The sequence below is a fragment of the Protopterus annectens genome, chromosome 13.part0, assembly GCF_019279795.1.
Source record: "Protopterus annectens isolate FY-2018-M chromosome 13.part0, PAN1.0, whole genome shotgun sequence".
Taxonomy (NCBI): domain Eukaryota; kingdom Metazoa; phylum Chordata; order Ceratodontiformes; family Protopteridae; genus Protopterus; species Protopterus annectens.
In genome coordinates, this window is record NC_056747.1 from 518,252,352 (window position 1) to 518,279,929 (window position 27,578).

At 42.1% G+C, this 27,578-nt stretch overlaps 1 protein-coding gene across 6 annotated transcripts in view; it reads left to right on the forward strand.

Moving 5' to 3' along the window:
- Nucleotides 1-27,578, forward strand: part of GTF2I (general transcription factor IIi) — a 1,956,122-nt gene that overhangs the window by 611,532 nt on the left and 1,317,012 nt on the right. For all 6 annotated transcript variants that reach the window (XM_044054149.1, XM_044054150.1, XM_044054148.1 and 3 more), the window contains one exon: nt 3,242-3,319. In XM_044054149.1, the coding sequence (XP_043910084.1) occupies nt 3,242-3,319 (78 nt within the window). The remainder of the gene's footprint in view (nt 1-3,241; nt 3,320-27,578) is intronic.

Consider the following 27,578-nt stretch of genomic DNA (forward strand, 5'->3'; position numbering starts at 1 on the left):
TATATATATATATATATATATATATATGTGTGTATGTGTGTGTGTATATATATATATATATATATATATATATATATATTTATATATATGTGTGTGTCTGTATATATATGTCAACCCTTTAACCTTGATATTTGGAAATGTCAGCCCCTTAACCTTGATATTTGCTTCTAGAACTACTGTGTTGCTAAACTGTGTACCCATGGTTCTTTTCATGCTGTTTCTGCAATGTTAGCCTACAGCAGTAATGTAGTTTAATGTTTTATTTACTTGTTTCTTTTGTGGCTTTTCATTTTTTGTAGTACTGTTATATTAGAATAGTTTGGAGCTTATCTCCCTGGGTCTCTACTGAAAATGGACATGTATCCAGTTAGACTAGCCTGGTCAACAAGTGTAAAATAAAAATGAATATATATATATATGTATATATATATATGTGCACCTGTATATAAAACATGGTAGTGTAACGTTCATTTTATATGGAGAAAAATATATACTGGGTAAAGGAAATGCTTGCATTGTGTAGTAGCCCTTTAAAGGGAGCCTTGATTAGGTTATTTCCTTGCAAGTAGATTGTGATTGTTTGGTCTGTATCCCCTTGTCTTCTCTTCGAAATGCCTAAAGAAGTGTCTGGGGAAGAAGTGGGGATGAGGCCTAGATTGTTCAACAATAGAACCTATGCTCAAGATGCTGTTTTTGTAGTCTGATAAGAAGGCTTATGGTAGTCTACAGACCCCCAACTATGTGTGGTGAGTTTCTTTAAACACCATAGAACAGATTCCTTTTTTCTGCAGTCCATCACATGTCTAGGAGACCACGATACCATCTCTCCTTTACCATCTTATAAATACATTGTGATAAACATGGTGTTAGACAAAGTAGGCAAAAGATGAGATTTCCCATGTCACACTGGGGATTAAGATATTTGGCTATCTTTTTCTGCAGTGTGGGTTCTTTTCCTTTCTAGTGGATCAGGCACTGTAAAAGCTTTTAGCCTTTTTCTATTTCTAAGTTCAAAAGAAATGTTGATCCAAGGACATTACCATGATGTCTACAGTGAGTTTCTTAGTGGCTCACTATAAGTTAACTGTAGTGATGCTGTGGACAGGCTAGTGTGAGGCTGAGGTATGCTATGGTATGTATCTGCACATTATTGCTTCAAGCTTAGACTGGTTATAATTTGCTTGGAGAGCCTTGAATGTCACCATGTTCACTTCATACCCAGTTAAGGACCTAGATCTCTGTTCTCTATCTGCCCATCTGCTTAGAGTTTTCATTCCATGGTTTCATCACTCAAACTAACAAGTCTTCTGCAAGCAATGAGGTTTGCACCTCTTCTCCTGCCAATGAGATGCTCAAGGTAAGCAAGCAAGTCATTCCAAGTACAGTACATATAATGTTGATAATGGGCATACTAATGAGTGCATCAGTGAGCAGGCATTTGATGTCTGGAGTGCTTGAGTTACAGGTGTGGCCGTACACACTATAAGGAAGTTTGGACTGAAGCCCAAGCCAGGTCCCCCCACCACCAGACTGCCTCATACTTGCCCGTACCAGAGTTTACTCACATTTATAAATAGCATAAATTGGTGCTCTTTCACTATCTGTGTCCTATGAGATCTTAAATTCACCCTTTCAGATGCACAAAGCTAACAAGTCTACTCTCCCATCCTCATTTTCCCAGTGACCCATTTTCAGAGATGCTGTTTTATCTAAAAGGAACAGCTTGGATTTTCTCTAAGACCCTATCCCGTCCCATTCTCCAAAGAAGTACCTAGTGGAATTTCTGAAGTAGAAGCCCACAGAGCTCTGGGATATCCTGCTCTTAGAGTTGCCCATATAGATATTATCAAGGTGTATCAGATGCTTCCCAGTCAGTTTCAGAAAATTCACAACCTTTTAAAAGTCATCACCTAGGTAGATCAGCTTACTGTACTTCCTAGTGCTGACTCATGAGTAATGCCTTTGGACCAGCATAGGTGCAAGAGACCACAGCTCTTTGCCAGTTTGCCACCAGATGTGAACAGAGAAATTACTTAATTTAGTCCTGTTACATTTTATTATATAGATCCTTCAGGTATTGATCTTACCACTTACACTTCTATTCCTTCGTAATGAGTAAGGTGCCAGATAAGGTCAAGGATCCGCTTTCCTCATTGTGAGCTTAAGTTAAGAAGGGCATCCAAAAAACCCTTTTCTGCAGCTTTGTCTGTGGGGTGCTTTTGTTTCTCAATTTTGACTATTGATGTTTTAGTTAGAGCCATGGACTGAAAAGTTAACCTGTGCAAGATGGCATGGCTGAAGCCATCTGTTCTGAAGAACCAACTGTGGAAAAACACCTTGGATGCCTTTTCCTTGGTGGAATTGCTCTTTGCCCAACCTACACAGTTCCTGGTCATTGACCTATTGAGGAAGAAACAAACCTTTTCACTAGTCTGTGGAGGGGTTTGTTATCCACATTGTTACTTATGCCTTTTCCTCTTAGATCTGACTAACCCTAAAAAGGAAGGGATCTCCTTGGTTCCAAAAGAACATTGTTTTATAAGCTGTTAGCTCCTCTGGTGTGCTGGTGAAGTCACCTAAGAATTGATTCCTCTGGTTACGTGATCAGTCTTGTATGCAGTCTGGGACTATGCGTTTGACAGCTCCCTGTGTTTGCTTCAATTTGGAGAACCATCACAAAGAACTGGTGGACATGGTCACTAATGTTTTAGTTGGTCTTTTCATTGTAGAACGAAATCTGCTTTTAAATTGGGAAGGCATTTAGGCTCGAACACCATGCTGAGAATGTTTTCTTATATGGAAAGGGTGATTTTAATCAGCCATTTGCAGCTCATTGCAGCACTCCTGGTCTTGAAAACTTGTAGAAGCAGCTATAGTGAGGGGGGTGGGGTCCTCATCTGGTCAGATGACCAGTCTGTGCAAGCTAGAATAATTTTCTAACTGCCACATAGTTATGGTTGCCAAAAGGAGTGTCTGTTATCAACCTTCTTACCCAAGTCTGTGATGAATGTCAAATTTAAATGGAATTTATTCTATATGGTAAGAAGCAGGCCTTTGAAAACACTTTTTTTTTCATTTTTCTAGGCAGTGGTGAACTTCTTAATTTATAACTTGAAATGTGGTCTCTTACACTGTTTATAACATTGGTAATATTATTTTGCTATTTTATTTAGTTTTTGTCTACTTTAACTTGTTCTTAGTTATTAACATTCAGGTTAGAAATGTGAACCTTTTTTTGCAGATTCAGCTCTAGAAATAAGAACAGTTGCAGTTAAAGAAGAACCTGAGGATTCTCACAGTTTCCGACATATAGCACGTGGTATGTGATTTTTCATTTTATGTAATTAGACTCTTTAGTGTTTCCAGTGAGATGCTGAATTTGTGTAATTAGTAGGTGTTTTTGTTGTACGTCTAGATTGCATGTGTTTGTGTGCCCTGTCTTTTGGAGAGGGAGCATTATGAACGCACCATTTCTAAATGTTGTGGTAAATGTAGTAGTTTGTCTGCTGTGTTTTAAAGTTTCCTGATAAATGGCGCTTGTGCAGTAAGCAAACAGCTTTCTGCTCACTGACTTGTGAGGGTTACTTATAGTACACATCTCATAAATATTAATGTATTTGATGTATCATTGTGATGACTGCAAGTCTAAGCATACTTGAGACTTTTTAATTGAGAATGCAGTGATCTGTGGGTTGCGCTTTATACATCGGGATGATGTAGACATTTTTTTAATTTTTTGCATAAAAAATTCAGAGGCAAATAAAAGCCATAGAGGTACAACATGTAAGGTGTTTCAAGTATTCTAGTTATTTAAAAGCACATTACTTGTTCACACTAAATAGAAATACACTTTTGTTGTGTTACGTGGTTCAGTTTTTCCACTGCACTGCCTAGCTGTCTGCAACTTTTTTTTTCAAGGAGAGACATAGTTCATAAGTGGTTACTTGAGGAAACACCTGAAATTGTCCTAATTTTTTGGAAGAGTTCACACTTAGTTCAGTAATATATGTTGATGTGTAGTGGGATCTCATGATCTATACAGAGTCAGGAGGACCGTGATATAGTGTTCATGAACTAAGACAACAGATGACATGGCAGAAGCATCAAGGGAACCTAGAGAGTACAAAAACGTAACACTTGAGTGTGAGATGCATGAAAATAAGGGGATACAGTTTGAAGATGCGGGGTAAATGACTCAAAAGAAGTAATGGGGGCCCTCAACTCCCCCCCCCCCCCCCCCACGCACACATATTGTGGATGACATGAACAATCTTCTAAAGATTATAGAAGTTAAAAAAAAATAAATGAGACAAATTTGCAGCATTTTTATGAAGGGAGCAAAAATTGCTTAAAATTGATCTGCAGCTTATCCAGCAAATGAGTAGTTTATTTGAACTTTGCTATCTGTATGTAAAGCCAAAGTCTATATTTTTCTCATTTCTGCACTCTCTCTTGCCAACCATTTAGAAAGAGACATATTTCTGCATCTGCTCTCTCACTTTAAGCTTCTAAAAGGGAAGTTAAGCATACATTTAATTCATACAACTCAGCTGTCTGTTTTTTTTATCTGTAATTCTCACACTGCATGTATGTTTAGTAACAAAACGTAATAACTGAATTAAAACAACAAAACATTTCAAATATGAAGTAAAGCATTCGGATAAGACCACTTTGACAGTTTTTCTAAGAGAATATTGCTGCTTTTCATACTGTCCTGTAAAGACAGTAAACAGCTTTTTCAGCCTGTTTCCAGTCTGAAGCAGCAAGTCCACTTGATGCGAAGTAAAAAGAAAAAATTGTCTGCCATGTCAGTTTGGTAGAAAATATGTCCATATGTTCCTGATTCTCTGGCCACTGAGAAGCCTGTAACCCATTTTACTCTGTAACACTGCATAGGTTTTTGAATTCTTGCCCTTACAGACTTAAACTGTTAAAATATTATTCCACTGTAATGTAGTGCTAGCTGTAGTTTGTTACTTCACAATGACAGCATGATCTCCCCCGCCTTGCTGTTTACATTTCATTTAGAGGTCAGCAGTTAGTCACTGGAGTTCCTTCTGCCCACTTCTCTTGTGTAAGATTTTTTTTGGCAAGGGAGCCATTCTGTGCTCTCATTTGTGAGTTTCAGCAGCATCAATAGAGCTGCAACAGTGCACATGCAATGGATTTTTACTGCTCAAACCTAAAGCAGTAACAGCCAGTAAATGTTTACCCAAGTGTACCAAGTTATCTAACATTTGTGGAAGCTTTCTGCCTGAAGAACCACAGTTTAGGGCTTGGCAAGACACAAGTTCCTGGCCTTTGTGTTAGTATAATAAAATGTCCCTGCACACAAAGCACTACGTAATTCTGGTTTCACCTGTGTCTAAAAAGAAAATGTCATTTTCTGCACTTTGTGAACCTGTTCCACTCTCAACATTTATTTTTATAAAACACAAAGAATGATTATACAGTGTACAACACAGATGTTGCCAGATGTCATTTTAATTATTGTATCCTGGAATATTATTTTTTAAGCTCTGTTAAAAGCACTCCACATGCTTCAAAGAAGCAATGTGTGATACAGAGATGCAGATAGTGTACAGCTTCCGATTTAAAGTTACACTCATTTAGTTTAACAGCTGTTGTGGTTTACCTCTTTTTCCTTTTTCATGCACTATTTAATCCTTTTGCCCATTGCTAAAAGCAAATTAGACCGGTTTGTTTTTTTTGTCAAATCTTTATTTTTCATATTTGGATACCTTTATTAAATTATCACTTAACACTTAGGCAAACATACATCAACAGAAAAGAAAACCAACCATATTAACATCTTTCCTTTTACATAAATTATACATCATGTTATCTTTTCTGTCTTTATAATTTATATCAGTCCAGTATTGCATAATTTATTCAGTTCTTGCCTTCACTTAAACCAGGTTCCTCCTCCTGAATATTATTATGCATGTATTGTTCCTATAATTTCCATTTATTTCTATTTCTATGTAATTTCCTCTTTTCATTTTCTAAAGATCATTCCTTCAGTTCTTTTATATTCAGCACTTCAAATACAGTTGATTTAGTCTGTAATTTCCATCTTCTACTAACTGATTTTTTGGCATTCAACAGAATTAAACTTAACAAGGCCTTGCTATGTTGAAGGAATTCAGATCCTGTGTCTCAGCTGAAAAGAAACATTTCCTTAGCTACAACCATTGCTTACCCAGTATTTCAGACAGAGTACTCTGTAGGGAACACTAAAAAATCTGCCAACTCATTACACACCAAAGACGCATGTTCCAAGTTCTCTCTCTCCCCCATTATACCTCCAACATTTGCTACTTAGCTGAGGAAAAATTCTTTGATATCTTCTTGGGATATAGTAATACCTATGCACACGCATCCAAGCAAAAATTCTAAACCTTTTGTACTTTGATGTGCACTTTACAAGTCATATATATATATATATATATATATATATATATATATATCTATATATATATATATATATATATATATATATATCCTCCCATTGCTTTCTTGTAAATTGCTTTTCCAATCTCTCTTCCCAGTCTTTTCTAACCTCTTCTGTTTGGTTCTAATTATCCTTTTTTAACAGCAGCTTTTTGTTCTAGACTCCACTTAAAACTGTACCAGAGCAGGTATTTCATATAGGATTCCCTTATTCCTTTCCCATTCTCTTTCCCTTTATTCTGATATTAAAATCTTGTAAGTTAAGGTAAAGGTAGGCAGTCAATAACTTGAGGTCCAAATGTCGTCTTGGCCTCTTCCCAGTTTTTACCTTTCCTTTCTAGTTATTTGTTCCCAATACTTTGGTTCTTTTGCCAGTTTTCTCCAGTATGTTCCAACCCCCTAATGCTTAGCTTCTGTACTCTTACTTGGGGTGGAATCTCATTTCTCCAGTCTCGTTTTGGCTTAGTTCTTGGAATACGTTTCTGCTGCTTTACAAATATAATATTCTGTATGGCTGTTATTGTTAAGTATCTGCATCCAAAGTCCTACTCTCTCTGTCTGTCCTTGTTTTTTGAACCCCCCCCGCTTTCATCACCCGCCCTTTTCACTTTGAATTATAGCTTTTTTGCTTGTAGTATATATATGGGCTTTAACTGTGCAGCTCTTTTTCTATTGGAAGGATTAACTTCTCACAGTCAACCCTTGCCCTCTTCCCCTCCCAGATGAAATCCTTCAACTGTTTATTACCATCCACAACTTTTTTGGTTGATGAAATATGAATGACCTGTGTATAAAACTAAAGGGACTAAAACATTTTTACTGCTTGTATCTTTCTACCCATATACATAATCAAGAGCTTCCAGTTTCTCAGTTTTGTATTATCTTTTTAGTTTCTCTCCACATGTCCTTAGCTGCCATAACAGAAACCTGTTTAACCCATACTCCTAAAAACTTCATTTTATCATGTATAGTTTACAGCAATAGCATTTGCTTTGTCTTCATTAATTTTATATCCTGGGTAGACTTGAAACTGTGTTGGAATGTTCTACAACACACAGAGATGTCCTTTTCTGGTTTTATCAGGTATAAAATATTGTTGGCAAATAAAGCCAACTTTTTTTTCATTTCCAAATCAGTTTTATCATTGAATTTCTGAGTTCTTATTTTCTTTACCAATAAATATAAAGCAAATAACAAAGGAGAAAGAGGACACCCCAGCTTTAATTCTTGCCTCCAATCCTTTATATGTCCTTTGAATTATCCTTATTATTGTATCAGGGAATGCAAGTACTTCAATTGCCTACTCACAAAATCCCAGCTTACTATGTTGAATGATTTCTGTTCAAGACTCACTAATAATTGTGGTACTTCCTTACATTCTGCTTCCCTCTGGATCATCGTCATTCTGTTAATTTTGTCATATATTTGCCTTCCTTCCACAAAACCACACCGATCCATATTTATCAATTTTAGCAATATCTTTGACATATTTTAGCTGGTATCGACATAAACACTTTACAATCATGGTTTAAAATTGAAATGGGTCCAAATGAAGCTGGGTCAGATGGATCTTTACTATTTTTGGGTCGTACAGCCACCACAACTTTCTTCAAAGATGTTGGAACTTCCCCACGTTTCAAAATAATGTTAAAATCTTTCAGATCTTTTATCGCTTTCTTCCCTACTAACTTCCAAAATTCCACAGGAATACCATCTGTTCCTGGAGACTTTCGTGCAGATTGATTATACTTCACTTTTTTAACTCATCTTCTCCTGTATTAACAATTAGTTGTTGAGCTTCAACTACCTCTATCTTTGGCATAAATATTGCCATTTGTGGCATTCTTGATTTCCACATTCCTCTGCCTTGTACAAATTTTCATAAAATTTCCAAAATATCTCTAATACCTCTCTGTATGAGCTGTGGTTATTTTTCTTCTTTTAGGCTCTCTAAGTTTGGCGACAGCCCTTTCTGCTTCCTGTTTTCCAAGTCGTGCTAAAAATTTTTCTGCTGCGGAAGTATTATCAAAATAGTTACTTAACAATCTTTCTAAACTCAAGCATGGCATCCAAGTACTTTTTCTGTTTAGCACTCTGCAGTTGTACCTCATCTTGTGTGAGATTCACCTTATCCTCCAGTAGTTTAACCTTTGTCAGCTCCTGTAAATAATTCCTGTTACTTCTTAACCATATCTCTCTCTCTCTTTTCTACACTATTTTTTAACTCCCATTTTTGTTTTATCCCCCTCACTAGCTGCTGTTTCTGAAGAAATTTCTGTCTTCTCTAATAACTCTTGAATAATTTCCACTGTCCATTGCTTAAATTCCTCTGTTTTTAACAGGTAGGTGGGAAAATGCCTGTGTCTCACTTTTCTTAGCCCACATTTTTGTCTTAGTTTATTGGTGCATTATCTGAAACAGTTACTGTGTGGTTGTCAAAGCTTTCTTTCAAATGCACATGCTCCTGTGTAGTATAATGTCCAATGTTGTCTACTCAATCTGTGGTCAGCCTGTGGGACTTTAGATCTGATACCTGCCAATTCTGAAGTCTTTAGCCCACTTGACTCTGCCTCCCTTACCGGTAAATCCCTGCTTCTTCTTTAGTTTACCAGATCTAGTTTGCCGCCATTCATGTTTGTAGCTTGACCTTGGCTCTGCTTTGCTTTCTTTTTCAAGAAGTTAGCATAGTGATTTGGTAAGATTTTATCATTCCCTTACCCTTGGTTTGTACCCTTTTTTTGTTTGTTTTTTTTAAGTAGTTAGGTAGATAGTGTATTTGGTATCATCCATTTTTTCCCCTCATGCGCTTTTGTCAGGTTATAGTGTGCTGTGTATTGTGTTGTGAATTTGTGTGTCTTTTCTGTAGCTTAGATAGATTCATTTAAGTGTTAGGATATGGATAAGGACTATAAAAAGTGCATTTCCTGTGAGTACAAGTTACCTTCTCAGGATGCACGCTTGGTGTGCTTACTGTTTGGGACTGGTGCATCTAGATTCTGAATGCCCCATGTGTAGAGTTTTAGCACTAAGGCCATCAACCAGCTTAGGGCTAAGCTGGTGTTGAAGGAGTTTCTACCCACTGGTTCTTCTGCTTCTCCCTCTGTCTCTGGGGTGTCTTCTCCCCTGGCTCCTAAAACTGGGCCTGAGAAGCCCCAACAATGAGACTCCAGTCATAGCAAACGGGATCACAAGAGGTCATCGTCATCATCTACTTCTGGACTTGCTCCCTCGGGCTTGCCAGACCTGAAGATCCCTAGGTTTCTGGGTTCCTTGGCTGCCCAGGCACCACATTGGCCCCAACATCTTGGAGCCATTCACCTTTGGTACCAAAGTCTGGTAAAACCAGTAAAATTTCTTCATCTCCAAGCATCTCAAGCCCCTTCTTGATCAAAGGGGCATGTTCAGGTAGACAGCTTCCCCATTTTCTCAAAGCACCCCACTTGCGCAGTTGCTAGAATCCTCCCCATCTCCACCTCTGTTCACAGCCACTCCAGCTTGGATCTGGCATGCGGAGTCTTCTTCCAAAAGAACTTCTAAGCTCTCTTTGATAGCTTCATCCATCTGGTTATAGAGATCAGTGGGCAGCATCAAAACCTCTGATGTGGAGCTGCTGTTGATGTCCTTTTCACAGGTGCAATTAGGCCTTTTCCATTCTGGTCCGGCTTAGAACTTTCGGCTGCATCTTTTTGGCTTCCTCCAATGCGCTCTTTGGATCTGAAGCTTTTGGAGCTGGCTGAATTTTTACCCTTCAAGTTGGATCTGACAAATTTGCCCATCTTCAGCTTCGTCTTTTTCCTTGGTAGCCTAGACCTTAACTTTTTGGGGGCTGTGGTGTTGAAGCTGGAGTCTCTAGGTCAGGGTCAATGGTCCCTACTTTGTGATAGTCACTTCGACACTGGAAACCTCACGTCTGTCAACGTTTGGTCTAGGAGCAGCTTCATCAGGTTCGGGGTTGTCTTTGGTACCCTGTGGTTCTGGTACCTTCGGACCCAAGAGGCCAGCCTCTGCCTTTGAAGTAGAGAATACGTTCATCTCTTGGGAAAAGGGTCAATTTCTTCAACCAGTGTCCCCCTCCACTTTTTCATTAGCATCTTTGACCAGTCATCATTCTATTCCTGAACAGCCTACATCAGCTAGCTTTGTCTGCCCTGTTGGGAGGCTTCACGACTGTGCCTCTTCCTCCCTGTCTTTGTCAGAATGGAAGGTTATGGGAGCAAGAAAATGTAAAAAGATACACCTGGATTCCCTGAAGCAGTTTCTCACCTGAGGATACTGACCTTGAGGAAAGAGAGGGATCCCCTAAATCTGCTCGTGGTGATACCTGTTTAGGCAATTTTTTGGAGCTGCTTCACTAGTGCAGACACCTTCCAGAGGAGTCAGCATTTCTGAATACTTTGGGTGGCCTACTGGATGACTGTATAGACCTGAGATCCCAGATGGTGTGGGAGGAACTTGAGATGTGCCCATCCCCAGAAACCTAGATAAGGTTTTTGCCAGTCTCTCCCCCCCCCCCCCAAGACAAGCAGTCAATGCCATTGTGATAGTGGCAGCCACCAAGAAGAGAGATTTCTGAGGAGAGCTCCACGATTCACCCCCAAACAGGGAGTCTTGCACGTTGACTCGATTAGGGAAGTGTTTCTATGCCTCTGCCACTTTTGCACTGAGAACCTTTAAATGTTCTTCGTGTTTCACTGTTGCAGTCATTACATTTGGGTAATCTGCTGGCAGGTTGCCCTCAGTCAGCCTGAATTCCAAAGTCTTGGGTCCTGCATCAGTTGCTGTCTCCTCTTCCATGACGTCAGGGGTATAAGACATGCAGCTGACGCCATTTTCTTCAGTCTTTCTTGTCGCGCGGTGCCTGAAGCAGAAGCATTTTGTAAGTGCTGGTCGGCCGACTACTGAAATATTTGTGTTTGAGTTTCAGAACCAATGTCTTCAATAAAGCTAAGTACCCCGTTGGGGAAACTTTTTTCTTGCTTTTTACCCATGTCAGAAAAAGTTAATAATTGTATTACTCTTGTGGGAAGCAAATACCTCATAAGGATTTCCATTTATACTGTATTCCTTGCCTAGGCCCTGATCACAATGTGCCTGGCTGTCAGTTTTGTGCTAGATTTAACCAACACGCTATTAAGCCTTGGTGTATTTTTACATCTAAGTATTTTGGAAACAGATTTAACTACCCAGAGATGTCATCGGATAGCAGTTCGACTACTGGAGTACATAAAAAGCACAAAGAAAAGGACAGAGAAAGGCAGTCGAGATCCAAATCCGACGACGAAGCTTCTCCTAAGCCAGACCCCGGTTCGCCAGTACTCAGTGAGGCACTTTCGCACCTTCGAGTCGCAGGCCTCTACCGACACCCATGTGGAGTCCAGCATGCCGCAAGATACTCAAGGTATTGGATCGACAGATATATCTCCCTCTGATGGGTCTGGAGCTGCTGAGCAGGCACCGGCTTCTGAGGGTGTATTCAGAACTCAACGTTTTTATATCAAACTGATGAAAGCTGCAAAAGGCAAAGACACCTTCTAAAACTAAAAAAACTACACTTGAGCCACATGCACAGGCCTCTCTATGCCTAAAAAACAGATTATCAAAATGGCTGAAGACCTTATTACCTTGATCAGGGGTATCCATCCCCCTCCAGATAAGATGCCTAGGCAAGACACTGACTATGAATCTTCAGATCAGGTTTCTATTTCTTCTGATTCTTCTTCTGATCAGGAATTATCTTTACCTCCCTATGAGGATTCTGATGCTGAGGAGTCTATTCCATCTGCATATCCTCCTGAGGATTATTCATTTGGAGAAACCTTGCATACTTTGAGGGAGCATTTTCACTGGGAGAGTCAAGACTTCTCAGAATCAAAAAAGAGGCTCAGGGATTTCCTTCTCCCTCAGCACAGGCCTTTAGCCATTCCCCCTGTGTTAGACATTGTGGATGATGTTTTTTTGGAGTCAAGCCTGACCCCTGACTCTACCTCCGGCTCCCAGTAAGCCTGACAGGTATTACAGTGTCCCTGACTCTCATAAATTTCTATTTAGAAACCCTGGTGCTGATCCTGAAACTATTTTACAGGGTCCAAAGGGAGTTAAGGCCTCAACAGCAAAAAACCCTACCCCCTCCGACAGAGATTCCAGGGCGCTGGACAGATTGGGAAAAAAGGTTTATACATCTGCAACCTTGGCAGTTAGGGCCTTAAACTGTCAATTTCATATGCTTAAGTACCAACAACATGTTATGGGATTGCTGAAGCAGAAAATGATGTTGATTTCAGAGTGTACAGAAAATAAGGAATTGCAGGCATTATTGCATGCCGCTGAACAAGTTGGAAAGCATACTTTGCAATGTGGTTTTGATTCTTTAGAGGCCTCCTGCAGGGCTGCAGTTACAGGATCTGTGATTAGGAGGCATGCCTGGTTAAAGGAACAAAATGTGCCTGATCATGTTAAAGCTAAATTACTAGATACATCTTTACAGCATGATTCTCTGTTTGGTATTAAGGCAGAAGAGGTTTTAAAGAAAATGGAAGACAAAGCTAAGTCTATGCAAACTGTTAAAGATTTCTTACAAGTGCAGCCACCTAGATTCAGTAGACACTGGCCTACAAAAAATTGGTCCTTTCCTGTGTCAGACAGAGCTCAAAGGGGCAAATCCAGACGCCCTAAGGGTTCCAGGTATCAGGCTCAAGACTCTTACAGGTCAAAGCAGTGGGGCGCAACAACCTCCAAATCTGGAGGGGATAAAGCGCAAACCTACAGAAAGCAATCCCAATGACTTCCCTCTGCCTACACCAAGCACTTATCTTTTGGCAGCACCCATAGGGGAAAAATTAGCACTTTTTGCTCAAAATTGGCAGTTAATAACCCAGGACAAGTGGGTACTGAACATCGTATCACAGGGATACAGATTCCATTTCCACACACTGCCAATGACAAACGGTTGGCCAGACCTGCCAAAAAACCAATGGGCAGAGGCACAGAAACAGGTTACGTCCCTCATGGATATGGGGGCCATTCAGACAGTACCAGAACAGGAAAAAGGACAAGGTTTTTACTCAAGACTGTTCTTGGTACCCAGAAAGGACAAGGCCTGGTGGCCAATACTGGATTTATCAATTTTGAACACATACCTGGACATTCCAAAATTCAAAATGCTCACTTTGCAACAGCTTCTGCCCATGCTGGGCAAGAATGCTTGGCTGGTGACTTTATACTTAAGAGGCATATACCTGCATGTCCCAGTAAGACAGTTGTGCAGAAGATACCTCAGATTCAAGGCTGGTTTAATGCATTACCAATTCTCTGCACTGCCCTTTGGCTTATCTACTGCGCCCAGGGTCTTTACAAAGTGCCTGGCACCAGTAATTGCATTTTGCAGACAAAGAAGTATTCAAATATATCCTTACTTGGATGACTGTCTCATTTAAGCAGAGAACAAGGACACTCTTCTACGACACCTGGCATTTGTGAAAAGGCTTCTAGCATGCCTATGATACACAATAAACGAAAAGAAATCACAACTGGTACCCTCTCCAAAAGATAACATTCTGGGTGCAAGCTTGCATACAACTGCCCAGACGGCTCATCTCACGCCAGACAAACAAAGGCAACTGACTACTTGCTTCAAACTGATGGCAACAAAAACCCAGTCTTCTGCAAGACAAATTCTGCAGGCTCTGGGCTTCATGGCATCCTGCATCCTATTAATTCCATATGCAAGACTGCATATGAGTAAACTTCAATGGTACCTAAAAGTTTATGGAGTCAGCATTCACACAGTCTGGAAACAATGATTCCTCTCATCCCTTGCCTGCAGCAGGAGTGTCTATGGTGGGCAATGGCCTGTCACCAAAACATGGGACGGCCCTTCACTCTACCCCTTGCCAGCCAAACCTTAACAACACGCATCAGATTATGCCTGGGGGGCTCACATGGCAGGAAGATGCATTCAGGGCATATGGGCACCAAATCAGATGCATCTACATATCAACCAGAAAGAGATGCTAGCTGTTCAAAATGCCCTAATAGCCTTCAAGGACTTACTTCATCCAGGACAACTACTGATAAAGATGGACAACACCACAGTTGTGGTATATGAACAAGCAAGGGGGCACACACTCATACCCCCTTTGCAGATTAGCCATGGCACTGTGGGACACAGCTTTGACCTACCAAGTAAATCTTCAAGCTCAATTCCTGCCAGGAAAACAGAATACTCTGGCAGACGATTTAAGCAGAAACCTGATGGATCCTCATGAGTGGAAACTAAATCCACAAGTATTCAGCATGATAACAGAGAAATGGGGGAGCCCAGACATAGATCTATTTGCCTCTCCTCAAAATTTTCAATGGAAAAGATTCTGCACAAGGACTTATCACAGCCAAGCATGGAAAGCGGACCCCCTAGCCTTCATTTGGAAAAACCTGTTAGTTTACGCTTTTCCTCCTCTGCCTCTTCTACCCAAGGTCCTCCTAAAAGTCAGACAAGAGAAGCCAAAGATGTTAATTGCCCTGGACTAGCCCCGCCAATACTGTTACCCAATCCTAAGGAACTTGTCTCAATACCCAGCTTGGACCTTGCCTCAAAGACCACAACTACTGTCCCAGCAAATCAATCATATCCTGCACAATCAACTACAGACAATGAACCTGGCAGCATGGCTAATCATGTAATCATAGGAACAACACCACTCATTAAAGCTGTGATGGATGTCATTTTGGAAGCCAGAAGACCTAGTACTAGAAAATCTTACGCTGACAAATGGAAGAGATTCTGTGCTTGGAATTGAGCACAAGGAACAGATACAGCAGAACCACATATTCCTCAGATATTACAATACTTAACTGAGATGCTTGACAAAGGCCTATCTTTCTCATCAATCAAAATCCATGCCTCTGCCATTTCGGCTCATTACAATACAGAGCCCACCTATCTTTTCTCATCCTTTACTAAAGCAATATCTTAGAGGAGCCAAAAACTTAAGGCTTCCTAGAAGATCGCCATTACCTGCATGGGACCTCAATTATGTGTTGGAAAAGCTCACCCTGCCTCCATTTGAACCAGCCGCTACTGCTGATATAAAGTTCTTATCATGGAAGACAGCTCTGCTACTAGCAATTACTTCAGCTAGAAGAGTTTCAGAGCTACAGGCCCTCATGGCTGTAGAGCCTTTTATCATATTTTACCCAGACAGGGTGTCTCTGAGGACAAATCCTACTTTTATGCCTAAGGTGGTTTCCAGTGTGGCTCTTAACCAAACTATTCATCTGCCAACATTTTATCCAAATCCGCAGAACAAAGGGGAGAGAATTCTGCATTCCTTGGACGTACATAGACAACTAATGTTCTACTTGAGCAGGACAAAAGCTCTAAGAAAAACTGAGCAATTACTAGTGTCATATGCTGCAGGATCAGAAGGAAAGGCTATCTCAAAGCAGACAATTTCAAAGTGGATAAGCCACTGAATCCATTTCTGCTACTTACACCATGGTAAACCTGTGCCCAAGGGCATTAGGTCTCATTCCACCATAGCTGCAGCAACTTCGGCAGCCTTTCTCAGAGGAGTACCAACCAAAGACATTCTAGAGGCTGCTACTTGGAGTTTTGTTCACACCTTTACAAAGCATTACCGTTTGACTCTCTACTCTAAGTCCAGGGCAGGCTTTGCCACTGCAGATGTTCATCGTGCATACAGCTGCAGTAATCACAGATGGGTTCTCTGCCGTCAGGCGGGTCCTCGGTCGGCCGAATTCCAAAGTCTAGGTCCGGCGTCGGTTGTTGTCACTTTCTTTCCTGACAGTCAGTGAGGCAGGAGTATATAAGACACAGCCGACGCCATTTTCTCCAGTCTTTTTTGCCGCGCGGTGCCCGAAGCAGAAGAAGTTCGCAAGTGCCGGTCGGCCAGCTCCTGAATTTATGAAAAATTGGAAACCGAAGTCTTCTTTAAAGCTAAGTACCCCGTTGGGGAATCTTTTCTTGCCTCAGACCGATGTCAGAAAAAGTTAACAATTGTATTTCTTGTGGGAAGCAAATACCGCATAAGGATTTCCATTCCCTCTGCATACCTTGTTTAGGCCCAGACCACGGCGCCTGGGCTGTCGCTTTGGCGCTACTTTCAATAAACGCACTATTAAGCGCCGGGCGGAGTTCGCCAACACTTTTGGTAAAGCCTTTGATTATAAAATGTCGTCGGAGACTCCGACTACCGTTTTGTCCAAAAACGCAAGGACAAGGACCGACACGCGAGGTCCGCGGTCTCCCGACACCACGCCAAAACCGGCTACACGTGGTCCGGTTCTCAGCGAGACGCCTATGCAGTCCCTGACTACCGACGACACTTCTTTGGCGGTGTCTTCTGTAACCGAGACCGCAGGTACCTCGGCCCATGCCCAGACTACAACCACCGAAACCACTGTGAGCGATGAGCCTCCTAATGTGGACAGGTCCACTTCCACCCATGGTGTCTTTAGACCCTCATCTTCCTTTTCCATTAAGGCCTTTACTAAGTCCAAATCAGCCAGGCATCCCAAGAGGCCTCTGTTGCACAGGGCCCATCTCCAGGTCCCATGCCTAAAAAGCAGATGCTAAAAATGGCTGAGGATTTAATTACTCTTATCAGGGGTTCCCAATCCCCTCCAGACAAGAGACCCAGAGTGGAGGAAGATTCTCCCTCTTCTGATCAGGGCTCCATTTTTTCGGAACATTCTGATGTAGAGGAACACTCTTACTCCCCTTTTGAAGATTCTGATGCAGAGCAGTCCATTCCTTCTGTATCTCCTCCAGAGGATTTTTCGTTTGGGGAAACCTTGCGCACCTTGAGGGAACACTTCCATTGGGAAGGCCAAGACTTTTCTGATTCCAAGAAAAGACTTAGGGAATTTCTTTTGTTACCTCAACACAGACCTCTGGCGATACCTCCTGTCTTGGACATACTTGATGATGTTTATTCGGAGGCTTGCCTTAATCCGGATTCCCTGCCTCCTGCCCCAGTCAAGCCTGATAGGTACTACAGAGTTCCTAACTCTCACCAATTTCTTTACAAAAGCCATAATGCTGACCCTGAAACCATTTCTCAAGGCCCCAAGGGAATGAAGGCCTCTACTGCTAAGAATCCACTACCTTCCGAAAGAGAGTCAAGATCCTTAGAAAGGTGGGGAAAAAAGGTATATACCTCGGCCACCCTAGCCATGAGGGCCTTAAATTGTCAGTTCCATATGCTTAAATATCAGCAGTTTCTGTTATCACAATTAAGAAATAAAATGTCTCAACCAGAACAACCAGATTTGAAGGAGTTGCAGGATATGATGCATAGTGCAGAACAAGTGGGTAAACACACCTTACAATGTGGCTATGATGCCCTAGAGGCCTCAAGTAGAGCTGCTGTTACAGGATCAGTCATTCGTAGACATGCCTTGCTTAGGGAACAAATCTTGCCTGATCATGTGAAAGCTAAACTACTAGATGCTTCTTTACAAAAGGATGTGCTATTTGGTACTAATGCTGAAGAGATACTACGGAAAATGGAAGAAAAAGCCAAATCTATGCAATCTGTCAAAGCTTTTCTACAGGTTCAACCACCACGTTTTAGCAGAAATTGGCCTTCTAAAAACTGGTCCTTTCCAGCCACGGACAAGCCCCAAAGAGGTAGATACAGGCGCACAAGGGGTAGAGGACAATCACAAGGATCATATAGAGGCAGGCAATGGCAAACTCCAGCACCAAGAGGTGGCGAAGACAGTGCACAACAATACAGGAAACAAACCCAATGACTTCCCCCTTTCCATGCCAAGCAAGTCTCAGCTGGCAGCACCCTTGGGAGGAAAGCTGGCATTATTTACAAGAAATTGGCATATTGTCACAACAGACAAATGGATCCTGGACGTTATAAACAGAGGCTACAGATTTCATTTTCACACTCTTCCAAAAGTGAGAGGCATGCCAAACCTGCCACACAATCAAAGGGCAGAGGCACAACTACAAATTTCAAAGCTCATGGACATGAAAGCTATTCAAGAGGTACCTACTCACGAACAAGGTCAAGGTTTTTATTCCAGACTATTTCTGGTACCAAGGAAAGGAACCGACTGGAGACCCATTTTGGACTTATCCATCCTAAACACATTTCTACTCGTACCAAAATTCAAGATGCTCACATTACAGCAGCTTCTTCCCATGCTGGGCAAGGATTTTTGGCTGGTAACACTGGACCTCAAGGAGGCATACCTGCATGTCCCAATCAGACAAAGCTGCAGAAGATACCTCAGATTTCTTGCAGGTTCAATCCACTATCAATTCTCTGCATTGCCCTTTGGCTTATCTACTCCGCCCAGAGTATTCACGAAATGCCTGGCATCAGTAATTGCCTACTGCAGGCTTCAAGGGATACAAATTTACCCTTATTTGGACGACTGCCTGATCCAAGCGGACAGCAAGCACATACTTCTGGAACATCTGGCTTATGTAACACGGTTACTGAATTCTCTGGGATACACAGTCAACAAAGAGAAATCCAGGCTAACACCATCTCAGAAAATAACTTTCCTGGGTGCCAACTTGGACACAAACACCCAGATGGCCTGTCTTACGCCAGAAAAACGGGGGCAACTAACTCAGTACTTCAGAATACTAGCAAATTGTACCAGGCTTACTGCAAGGAAAATCCTGCAGGCTCTGGGCTTCATGGCATCTTGCATTCTTTTAATCCCTTGTGCAAAGTTGCAAATGAGGAAACTTCAATGGTACCTAAAAAACCTATGGTCTCAACACAGCCACAGTTTGGAAACAATAATACCAATAATTCCGTGTTTGCAAAAGGAATTTCTATGGTGGGCCCAAGCATGTCAAACAAACACAGGTCTCCCATTCTGCAAGCCTCAAGCAAATCAAGTCATCACAACAGACGCCTCAGATTACGCCTGGGGGGTGCACATGACAGGTGCATTCAGGGCAAATGGTCCCAAAAGGAAAAGCACCTACACATCAATCAAAAAGAAATGCTAGCAGTGATAAATGCAATTACAGCATTCAAAGACCTCCTGCATCCAGGACAATTATTGATAAGAACAGACAACACCACAGTAATGTGGTACATAAACAAGGAGGAACACATTCATATACCCCCTGTGCAGACTAGCCATGACACTTTGGAACTTGGCTCTGGAATGGCAAATCGAACTTCAAGCACAGTACTTGCCAGGTTTGGAAAACACGCTGGCAGACAATCTAAGCAGAAATATGACAGATCCACACGAATGGAAGTTGCATCCTCAAGTGTTTACAAAGATAATCCAAGCGTGGGGAAGGCCAGACATAGATCTCTTCGCCTCCCACAGGAATCATCGATTGGAAAAGTTCTGTTCAAGGACCTTTCATCCAAAGGCCTGGAGAGTGGACGCCCTTTCATTCAGTTGGGCAGCATGGACAGTTTACGCCTTCCCACCTCTGCCTCTTCTGCCCAAGGTGCTCTTGAAAGCAAGAGCAGACAGACCGAAGATGATACTGATTGCTCCAGACTGGCCAAGACAACACTGGTACCCACTCCTGAGGAGCCTAACGCATACTCCTCCCTGGCCCCTACCTCTGACGCCTCTTCTACTGACTCAGCACAGCTATAAAACTCTTCACAGTCAGCTGAAAACACTCAATTTCGCTGCATGGAAAATTCCTTAACACTACAACAGACCCTACTCACCAAAGAGGTGCAGGATGTCATTTTGGAGGCCAGAAGGCCATCTACTAGAAAGGCTTACTCCGCAAAATGGAAACGGTTTTGCTCTTGGAATGAGAAAAAAGGCCAGGATCCTAGAAAACTGAATTTGCCTCTGGTATTACAGTATCTAGCTGAGCTGCTGAACAGTGGACTTTCATTTTCCTCCATAAAAATCCATGCCTTGGCCATTTCTGCAGAATTCAACACTGATCCACCCTTATTCTCTCACCCACTCTTAAGACAGTTCCTCAGAGGGGCTAAGAATATAAGACCACCAAGGAAACAACCAATGCCAGCCTGGGATCTTAATTACATTCTAGAAAAATTAACATTGCCTCCCTTTGAACCAGCTGCCTCAACAGATTTGCAATATTTGTCCTGGAAAACAGCTTTCCTTCTGGCCATTACCTCAGCTCGTAGGGTTTCGGAACTACAAGCCCTAATGGCTGTGCAGCCCTTTCTCATCTTCCATCAGGACAGGGTTTCCCTTCGAACCAACCCGTCATTTATGCCTAAAGTGGTATCCAGGGTAGCTTTAAATCAAGCCATACACTTACCTACCTTTTACCCCAATCCTCAAAACAAAGGGGAAAGGCTGCTACACTCCTTAGACATCCATAGACAGCTACGTTATTATTTGGACAGAACAAAGCCTTTCAGGAAATCAGAACAACTTTTTGTGTCCTATGCTGTAGGAGCTCAAGGGAAGCCAGTTACCAAACAGACAATTTCAAAATGGATAGGCCACTGCATACGGTTTTGTTACTCCTATCATGGAAAATCTGTCCCTACAGGCATCAGATCCCACTCCACCAGGGCCACAGCTACCTCTACAACTTTCCTCAGAGTAGTTCCTACCAAAGATATTTTGGAGGCAGCCACTTGGAGTTCTGTGCATACCTTCACTAAACACTACCACCTGCCTTTATATTCCAAAACTAGAGCAGGCTTTGCCACTGCTGTGTTGCAGGGCATTTTGGCTCATCCCAGTTCCACCTAGTGCCTTACCACCCTGTGCGTAGCTTTGGGATTCTACCCATCTGTGATTACTGCACGATGAACATAGTACAGTTTTGTACCTACCATAAATGTAGATGTTAGAGTGCTAATACAGCTGCAGTACAGGTTTCCCTCCCTCCTTCCCCTCTTGCTAAAGGCATAGGGCCTAACTCCTCTTCATACAACCTGTTTGGGTTATCCTTCTATGGTATATTTGCTTGCAACTACTGTTTTTTGATTATATTGCATTGCATGTATATAAATATAATTTATGTATTGCCTTCCTTCTGGGGGCACCTGACATCTGGGGCAAGAAAGACTGAAGAAAATGGCGTCGGCTGTGTCTTATATACTCCTGCCTCACTGACGTCAGGAAAGAAAGCGACAACAACCGACGCTGGACCTAGACTTTGGAATTCGGCCGACCGAGGACCCGCCTGACGGCAGAGAACCCATCTGTGATTACTGCAGCTGTATTAGCACTCGAATATCTACATTTATGGTAGGTACAAAACTGTACTTTCTGCAGGGCGTTATAGCCGCACCTAATGCTGTTTAGCTCCAGCCCCACAACCATAGCTTTGGGATTCTACCCAAATGTAATGACTGCAACAGTGAAACACGAAGAACATAGTACAGTTGTGTACGCTTACCATAAGTGTAGATGTTAGAGTGTATTCACTGTTGCAGTCCAGGTTACCCTCCCGCCATCCCACTGTCATTCTGGAGTTTATCTTACCTTCTCTATCTTCTACAACCTATGTGGTGTATTTGCTTGTAGATGAAGATAAAGTTTATATTGATGCATGTGTGTATATATATATATATATATATATATATATTTGCTACCTTTTTAGGGCACCTGACATCGAGGCAAGAAAATCTAAAGAAAATGGCATCGGCTGCATGTTTTATACCCCTGACGACCTGACGTCATGGAAGAGGAGACCGCAACCGACGCAGGACTCAGAACTTTGGAATTCAGGCCGAATGAGGGCAACATGCCAGCAGATCACCCAAATGTAATGACTGCAAGAGTGAATACACTCGAACATCTACATTTATGGTAAGTGTACACAACTGTACTTTTCCTGTCACACTTGACAAGACTTTAGTGGGACCTAGTGTCAAGTACTCTCCAGCAGTCTTTGGAAACAGAGAAGATGCTGGAGACTCAAACTTAGTTGAATGCAGCAGATGGAGCTACTCAGGTGGCAGCTTTCATTATTGTCATGCGATGACATGCTTGGATGCATAATTTCATGGACGCTTCCTTCAATAATGTCCTTTTGACGGGTCCTCCTTGTCTGGGTCAAAAGTTAGACACTAACAGGGAGCGAACAAGAGGGGAAGACCCTGTCCACCATTGGAGTACACTTTGCTACCCTCAGCAGACCTTTTCAAGGGAGTAAGCATCTCTTCAGAAAATCACTATACTCTTTCCAGGACGGTCTTCCAGAGGGTTCATCCTAAGAATGGGGGAAAGCATAATAGGCACTACCTGCAGGACAGGGGCTGTCTGCAGAATCGGGGCCTTCACAGGGCTTTTTTCTGTGGGCAGTTTCAGTGATCCTGAAGGGTTGCTTTGGTTGTTTTATGTGAAAGCAGTCAGGGGTTGTCTGGCTCTCCACCCAAAAGCTTTAGGAGTCCATCACCTTAGATGCCTGAATACTGATAGTCATATCCAGAGCATATTACATTCCCGTTTTGGAAGTTCTGAATCTTCACCCAAAACATCTCCCAGTTGATGTCCTTCTATTCCCATTTTGCAGTATTCAACATATGGATTTACTCTTGCTTCGTGAACGTCCGGCCAGTATACAAAAGCTTACAGTCACTGTATGGTGCGCGGGCCATCTAACTGGGCTCAAGGAATGTGGGCCGTAAAAGTGACATCTGCATGCACCAGCCCTCAGAACTTCGCCGCCATTGGAACGCCAGGTGTTACTGCCTTCATGGCTGTCTGATTCGAGAAATCAGATAAGTGCCCCATTGAGGAACCTTTCAATCCTTTTCTTTCATTTAATGCCTGTTCATGTCATCCAGAAAGGGCAGGTGTAAGTGCGGCCATCAGATACCTCACAAGGACACCCACGATTAGTGTCTTTTTATTTATTTATTTATTTACATTTCTTGACCCGGAGTGTCCGACTGGACATAGGTCCATTTTCAGTGGAAGCCCGGGGAGAAAAGCTCCACAGTTAAAATAAACCGACAGTAGTTACATTGGATTAACAATTTAACATAGCAATTACTTGCAACATATTTACAGATGAAGAACATATTGTACATCAGTAGACAACTAGAATCTTTATCTATGAAGTACATAACAGACATTAACAAATGTTACAATAAGAAGTTCCTGGTGTATAATAAGTACTAGGCTTATGAGCATCTGAGCTTGCTATAATCAAGGTAGTTAGTGGAGTGGAAAGAAAGGTAGTGGTTGGATGGGGTGGGTGATATTAGAGTGGGAGTTGCAAGGGCATAGCCAGCATGTTTTTAGGTGCTCTTTTAGTAAAGTTTTGAAGTGGGTGCATGATGGTATGGAGGTAATTGTGGGTGGGAGGGAGTTCCATAATTTGGCTATGGTGCAAGAGAATAGTGCTTCACCAGCAGAGTTATTGGCTTTAGTGATCTGCAAGTGGGTTTTGTTGCTGGATCTTAGTGGTCTGGTGGTGCAATAGGGATGGAGTAGATTCTGGAGGGATGGGACATTTAGTGGATGGTTTACTAGTTTGTGGGCGAGTGAGAGTTGATACCATTGAAGGAGGTGAGGGAGTTCAAGCCAGCCCAGTTCAGCAAGTGAGAGACGGTGGTGACTACGGTAGGATGCCCCTGTGGCGAATTTGGCAATTTTGTTGTAGCAGGTCTCTAGCTTGTTTAGATCGCATTGCCTTAGGTTGGTATATATTGGAGAGGCATAAAAAGTAGGGTGGAGATAAGGTGGGAATTTGCTATTGAAATCTTTGCTGCTTTGATGAGAAGTTGCTTATTTTTGTATAATGCTCCTAGTTTTTTTTGTGGACATTTTTTATGGTCATGGCTATGTGAATGCCAAATTTTAGTTTGTCTATTTCCACTTCTAGCAATTTGGTGTGTTCAGTTTGGTATATAGTGGTGTTGTCTTTTGCTGTGATGTTAAAGTGAGAGTTGTTCTGAGTATGTTGGGTGGGTTGGAAGATGAGTAGTTTAGTTTTGTTTGGGTTGAGTATTAATTGGGCATCGGATAACCAAGTTTCAACAGAGGAAAAGGCTTCCTGTGTGCTTTTTGCAGTTTGGGTAGGGACTGGGCTGAGCAGATGATGGTTGAGTCATCTGCGTATTGTATGAGTGTGCCATGTTTGGTGGCAGAGGCTAGATTATTAGTGAAAACAGAGAAGAGTAGGGGTCCAAGGATGGATCCTTAGTGAACCCCTATGGAGACAGGTAGTTGGGGAGATATGTCATTCTGCCATACAACAGATTGTTGGCGGTTAGACAGGTAACTCTGAAACCAGTTGGTGACTGAGAGAAGGATAGGTTATTGAGGACAGAGATAAGTTGTTTGTGTGGGACCATGTCAAATGCTTTAGATAGGTTTAGGAAAGTAGCAGAGGAGAGATGGCCATTGTTTTTATGCTAAAGGATAGTGTTAGTAAAGGAGAGTAAGGCAGTGGTGGTGCTATGGTTTGGTCGGAAACCATGCTGAGTACTGGAAAGGAGGTTGTTAGTAAGGAGGGTAGTCTGAGACCTGAGAGTGTATGCATCTCTCTAGTATTTTGGAGAGTGGTGAGAGAATAGCTATGGGGCGGTAATTGGTTAGTTCTGTGGAGGGGTCCGCCTTTGTGGAGGGGAATTATATGTGATACTTTCCACAGTGTGGGAATGTAACTTTCTGACAGAGATCGGTTAATCAAGATGGATACTGGGTAGGCCAGAGCATCAGCTGTGATTTGTAGGAATTCATTTGGGAGGTTGTCTGCTGCTAATTTGGTGGGCTTAAGTTTAGTTAAGAGTTCTTTTATGTTGGCGGTAGGTACAGGAGAAAGAGAAGGCAGTGAGGAGATTACTAGTTGAAGGTGCGGTTTGGAGGGGAGTGGGGTTGTGTTTAGCTAGTGATGGTATGGTTTGTGTGAAGTGTGTGTTGAATGAGGTAGCAATATTTTCTGAGGAGTGAGGGATGTTAGGAGGAGGGGTACTGACTTTACCTGGGTGGAGGATGGAGTTTATGGAGGACCAGAATTGTTTTGGGCTGTGTTTTGAGGAGTCTAGGGCAGACTGGTAGTATTGGAATTTGTCCTGTTTTATTAGCTTTTTGACTTTATTGCGTAGTTCTAGGAATTTCTGTCTAGTTGGGGGGGTTTTGGTTTTGCGCCAGTGCTCCCAGGCTTTATCCCGGTTTTTCATTTCTGACTTGGTGGTTTTCTGTAGCCATGGGGAGGGTTGTGCTTTGTTTCTGGAAAGTCTTAATGGGGGCATGGTAATTAAGGATGCACAGGAAGGTAGTATTAAAAAATTCAACTGCGTCATCAAGACTGAAGTACTTTAGAGGATGCCAGTTACATTCTTTGAGGGATGAGATGAATGTGAGTGGGTTAAAGTTTAGTTTTTTACGTACTTGACGGTAGATGACAGGTTTAGCTTGGTGTAGGTATTTTTTTGAGGAGGAATGTTGGGGAGTGATCACTGAGGCTATCTGATAAGCAGCCTGTTATATATGACTGGGGGCTCTTACCTACTAGTATCCAATCCAGGGTAGTGTGCTTGCTGGAGTTTTTATTTATCCTGGTTGGCGACTGGACTAGTTGGGTGAAGCCATGAAGGTTTACATGATGAGTTGGATGGTTGCCAGAACAGGACTGACAGTCAATATTGAAATCACCAAAAATGATAGTTTCTTGGGGGATATGGTGGGTAGACCAGCTGAGGAGGTTTCCTAGTGGAGAGATGTTTTGGCCAGGTGGGAAGTAGCATCCAATTATGTTGATGGTTTTGTTTTGGTTTATTTTGAGGTTGGTATATATTATTTCTTCATTGCCTATTTGTGGAGCTGATGATTTTAAGATCTGGATGTTTAGATGCTGTTTAAATATTATAGCTACACCGCCTCCTTTCTTGTTTAGCTGGTCTACTCTTAGTATGGCATAACCTGTAGGGAGTATTTGCTCACTGGTAATGTGAGGTTTTAGCCAGGTTTCTGTCAGAATGACTATATCTGGGGAGTACAAGTCTATGGTGGCATGGAGTTCATGGACTTTGGATATACTTCTAATATTTAGGCTTAGTAGAAGGAAGTCACTTGGCTTTCTATTGGCTGTAATATGGGCGAAGTTGTGGTTTCTAGTCTGATTATGAGGATTGGGGTTGGAGATGGTAGGGCCAGGGTTGGGGTGGATGTCTCCACTTAGGGCTAGCTTTGATATGCATGAGGTTATTAGTTTTCTCAGTTTTGGAATGTGTTTGTTTATAAGGGAAACTTTATGATTGTGCTCTGTGGGCAATAGGTATGGTGGGAGGGTTACTATGTTAAGTTGTAGGGATGCTTTATGTTTGAGTAATATAGTTGGTAGAATATGTGGGGGTGCATATAGGGATGGTTCTTGAGTTGGTGGGAGGGGAGTTGAGTGAGGGTGAGATATGAGTGATGGTGTGAGTAGTAGTACAGTGGTAGTGGTTGAGTGGGGGAATGATGGAGCTTTGATAGGATGTAAAATATGCAAGGAGAGTGCATGCAGTGAGCATAGGTAAGGTATCCTTGTACATGTTAGTTGAGGAGGTGTGATAGTAGTGGGAAGATGGAGGAGGTAGTGTTGGGTTAGCGCTGTGGTTGGCTATTGGAAAGATGGGAGGGGTTTGTGAGTGTAATAAAGGTGGGACCACTGGGGGCAGGAGGGAATAAGGGGCAGGGTGGGGAGCGAAGCGGGTAGAGACCCTGTTAGTTGCTCGTATGAGGAGGGTGGAAACAATCCGTTAAGAGTTAACTGATAAATGAACATATGATAGTGACAAGGGTGGTTGTAGTTTTAAAAATGGTGCCTGTCACAGGTAATATTTATTAACTTTGGGATTGTCTTAAGGTAATAAATAGGGAAGGGGGAGGGGAGAACAAGGGTGTGAGCAGACAGTTCTTTGTACTGCTGCTAATGAGCCAAAGCAGACAAGTTTGTGTTTAAGAAACAATCACAATTGACCAAGGACTGCTCTGAAACTGTAAGTCATTTCTTAACCATTTATCAGGTGGAAAAACAGGATAACCTTGTATCACTAGACTACTGTGGTCTCAGTTTAAATTAACAAACACACAGTATTGATCAGTTATGGATACTATTTGCTAACAGAAGGGAATAAGACAGAAAGTGGAAGGTGTGTGTGTCTGTGTGTCAAAGCACAGTGCTCTCCAGGGGAAAATGAATATTTGCCCAAACAGGT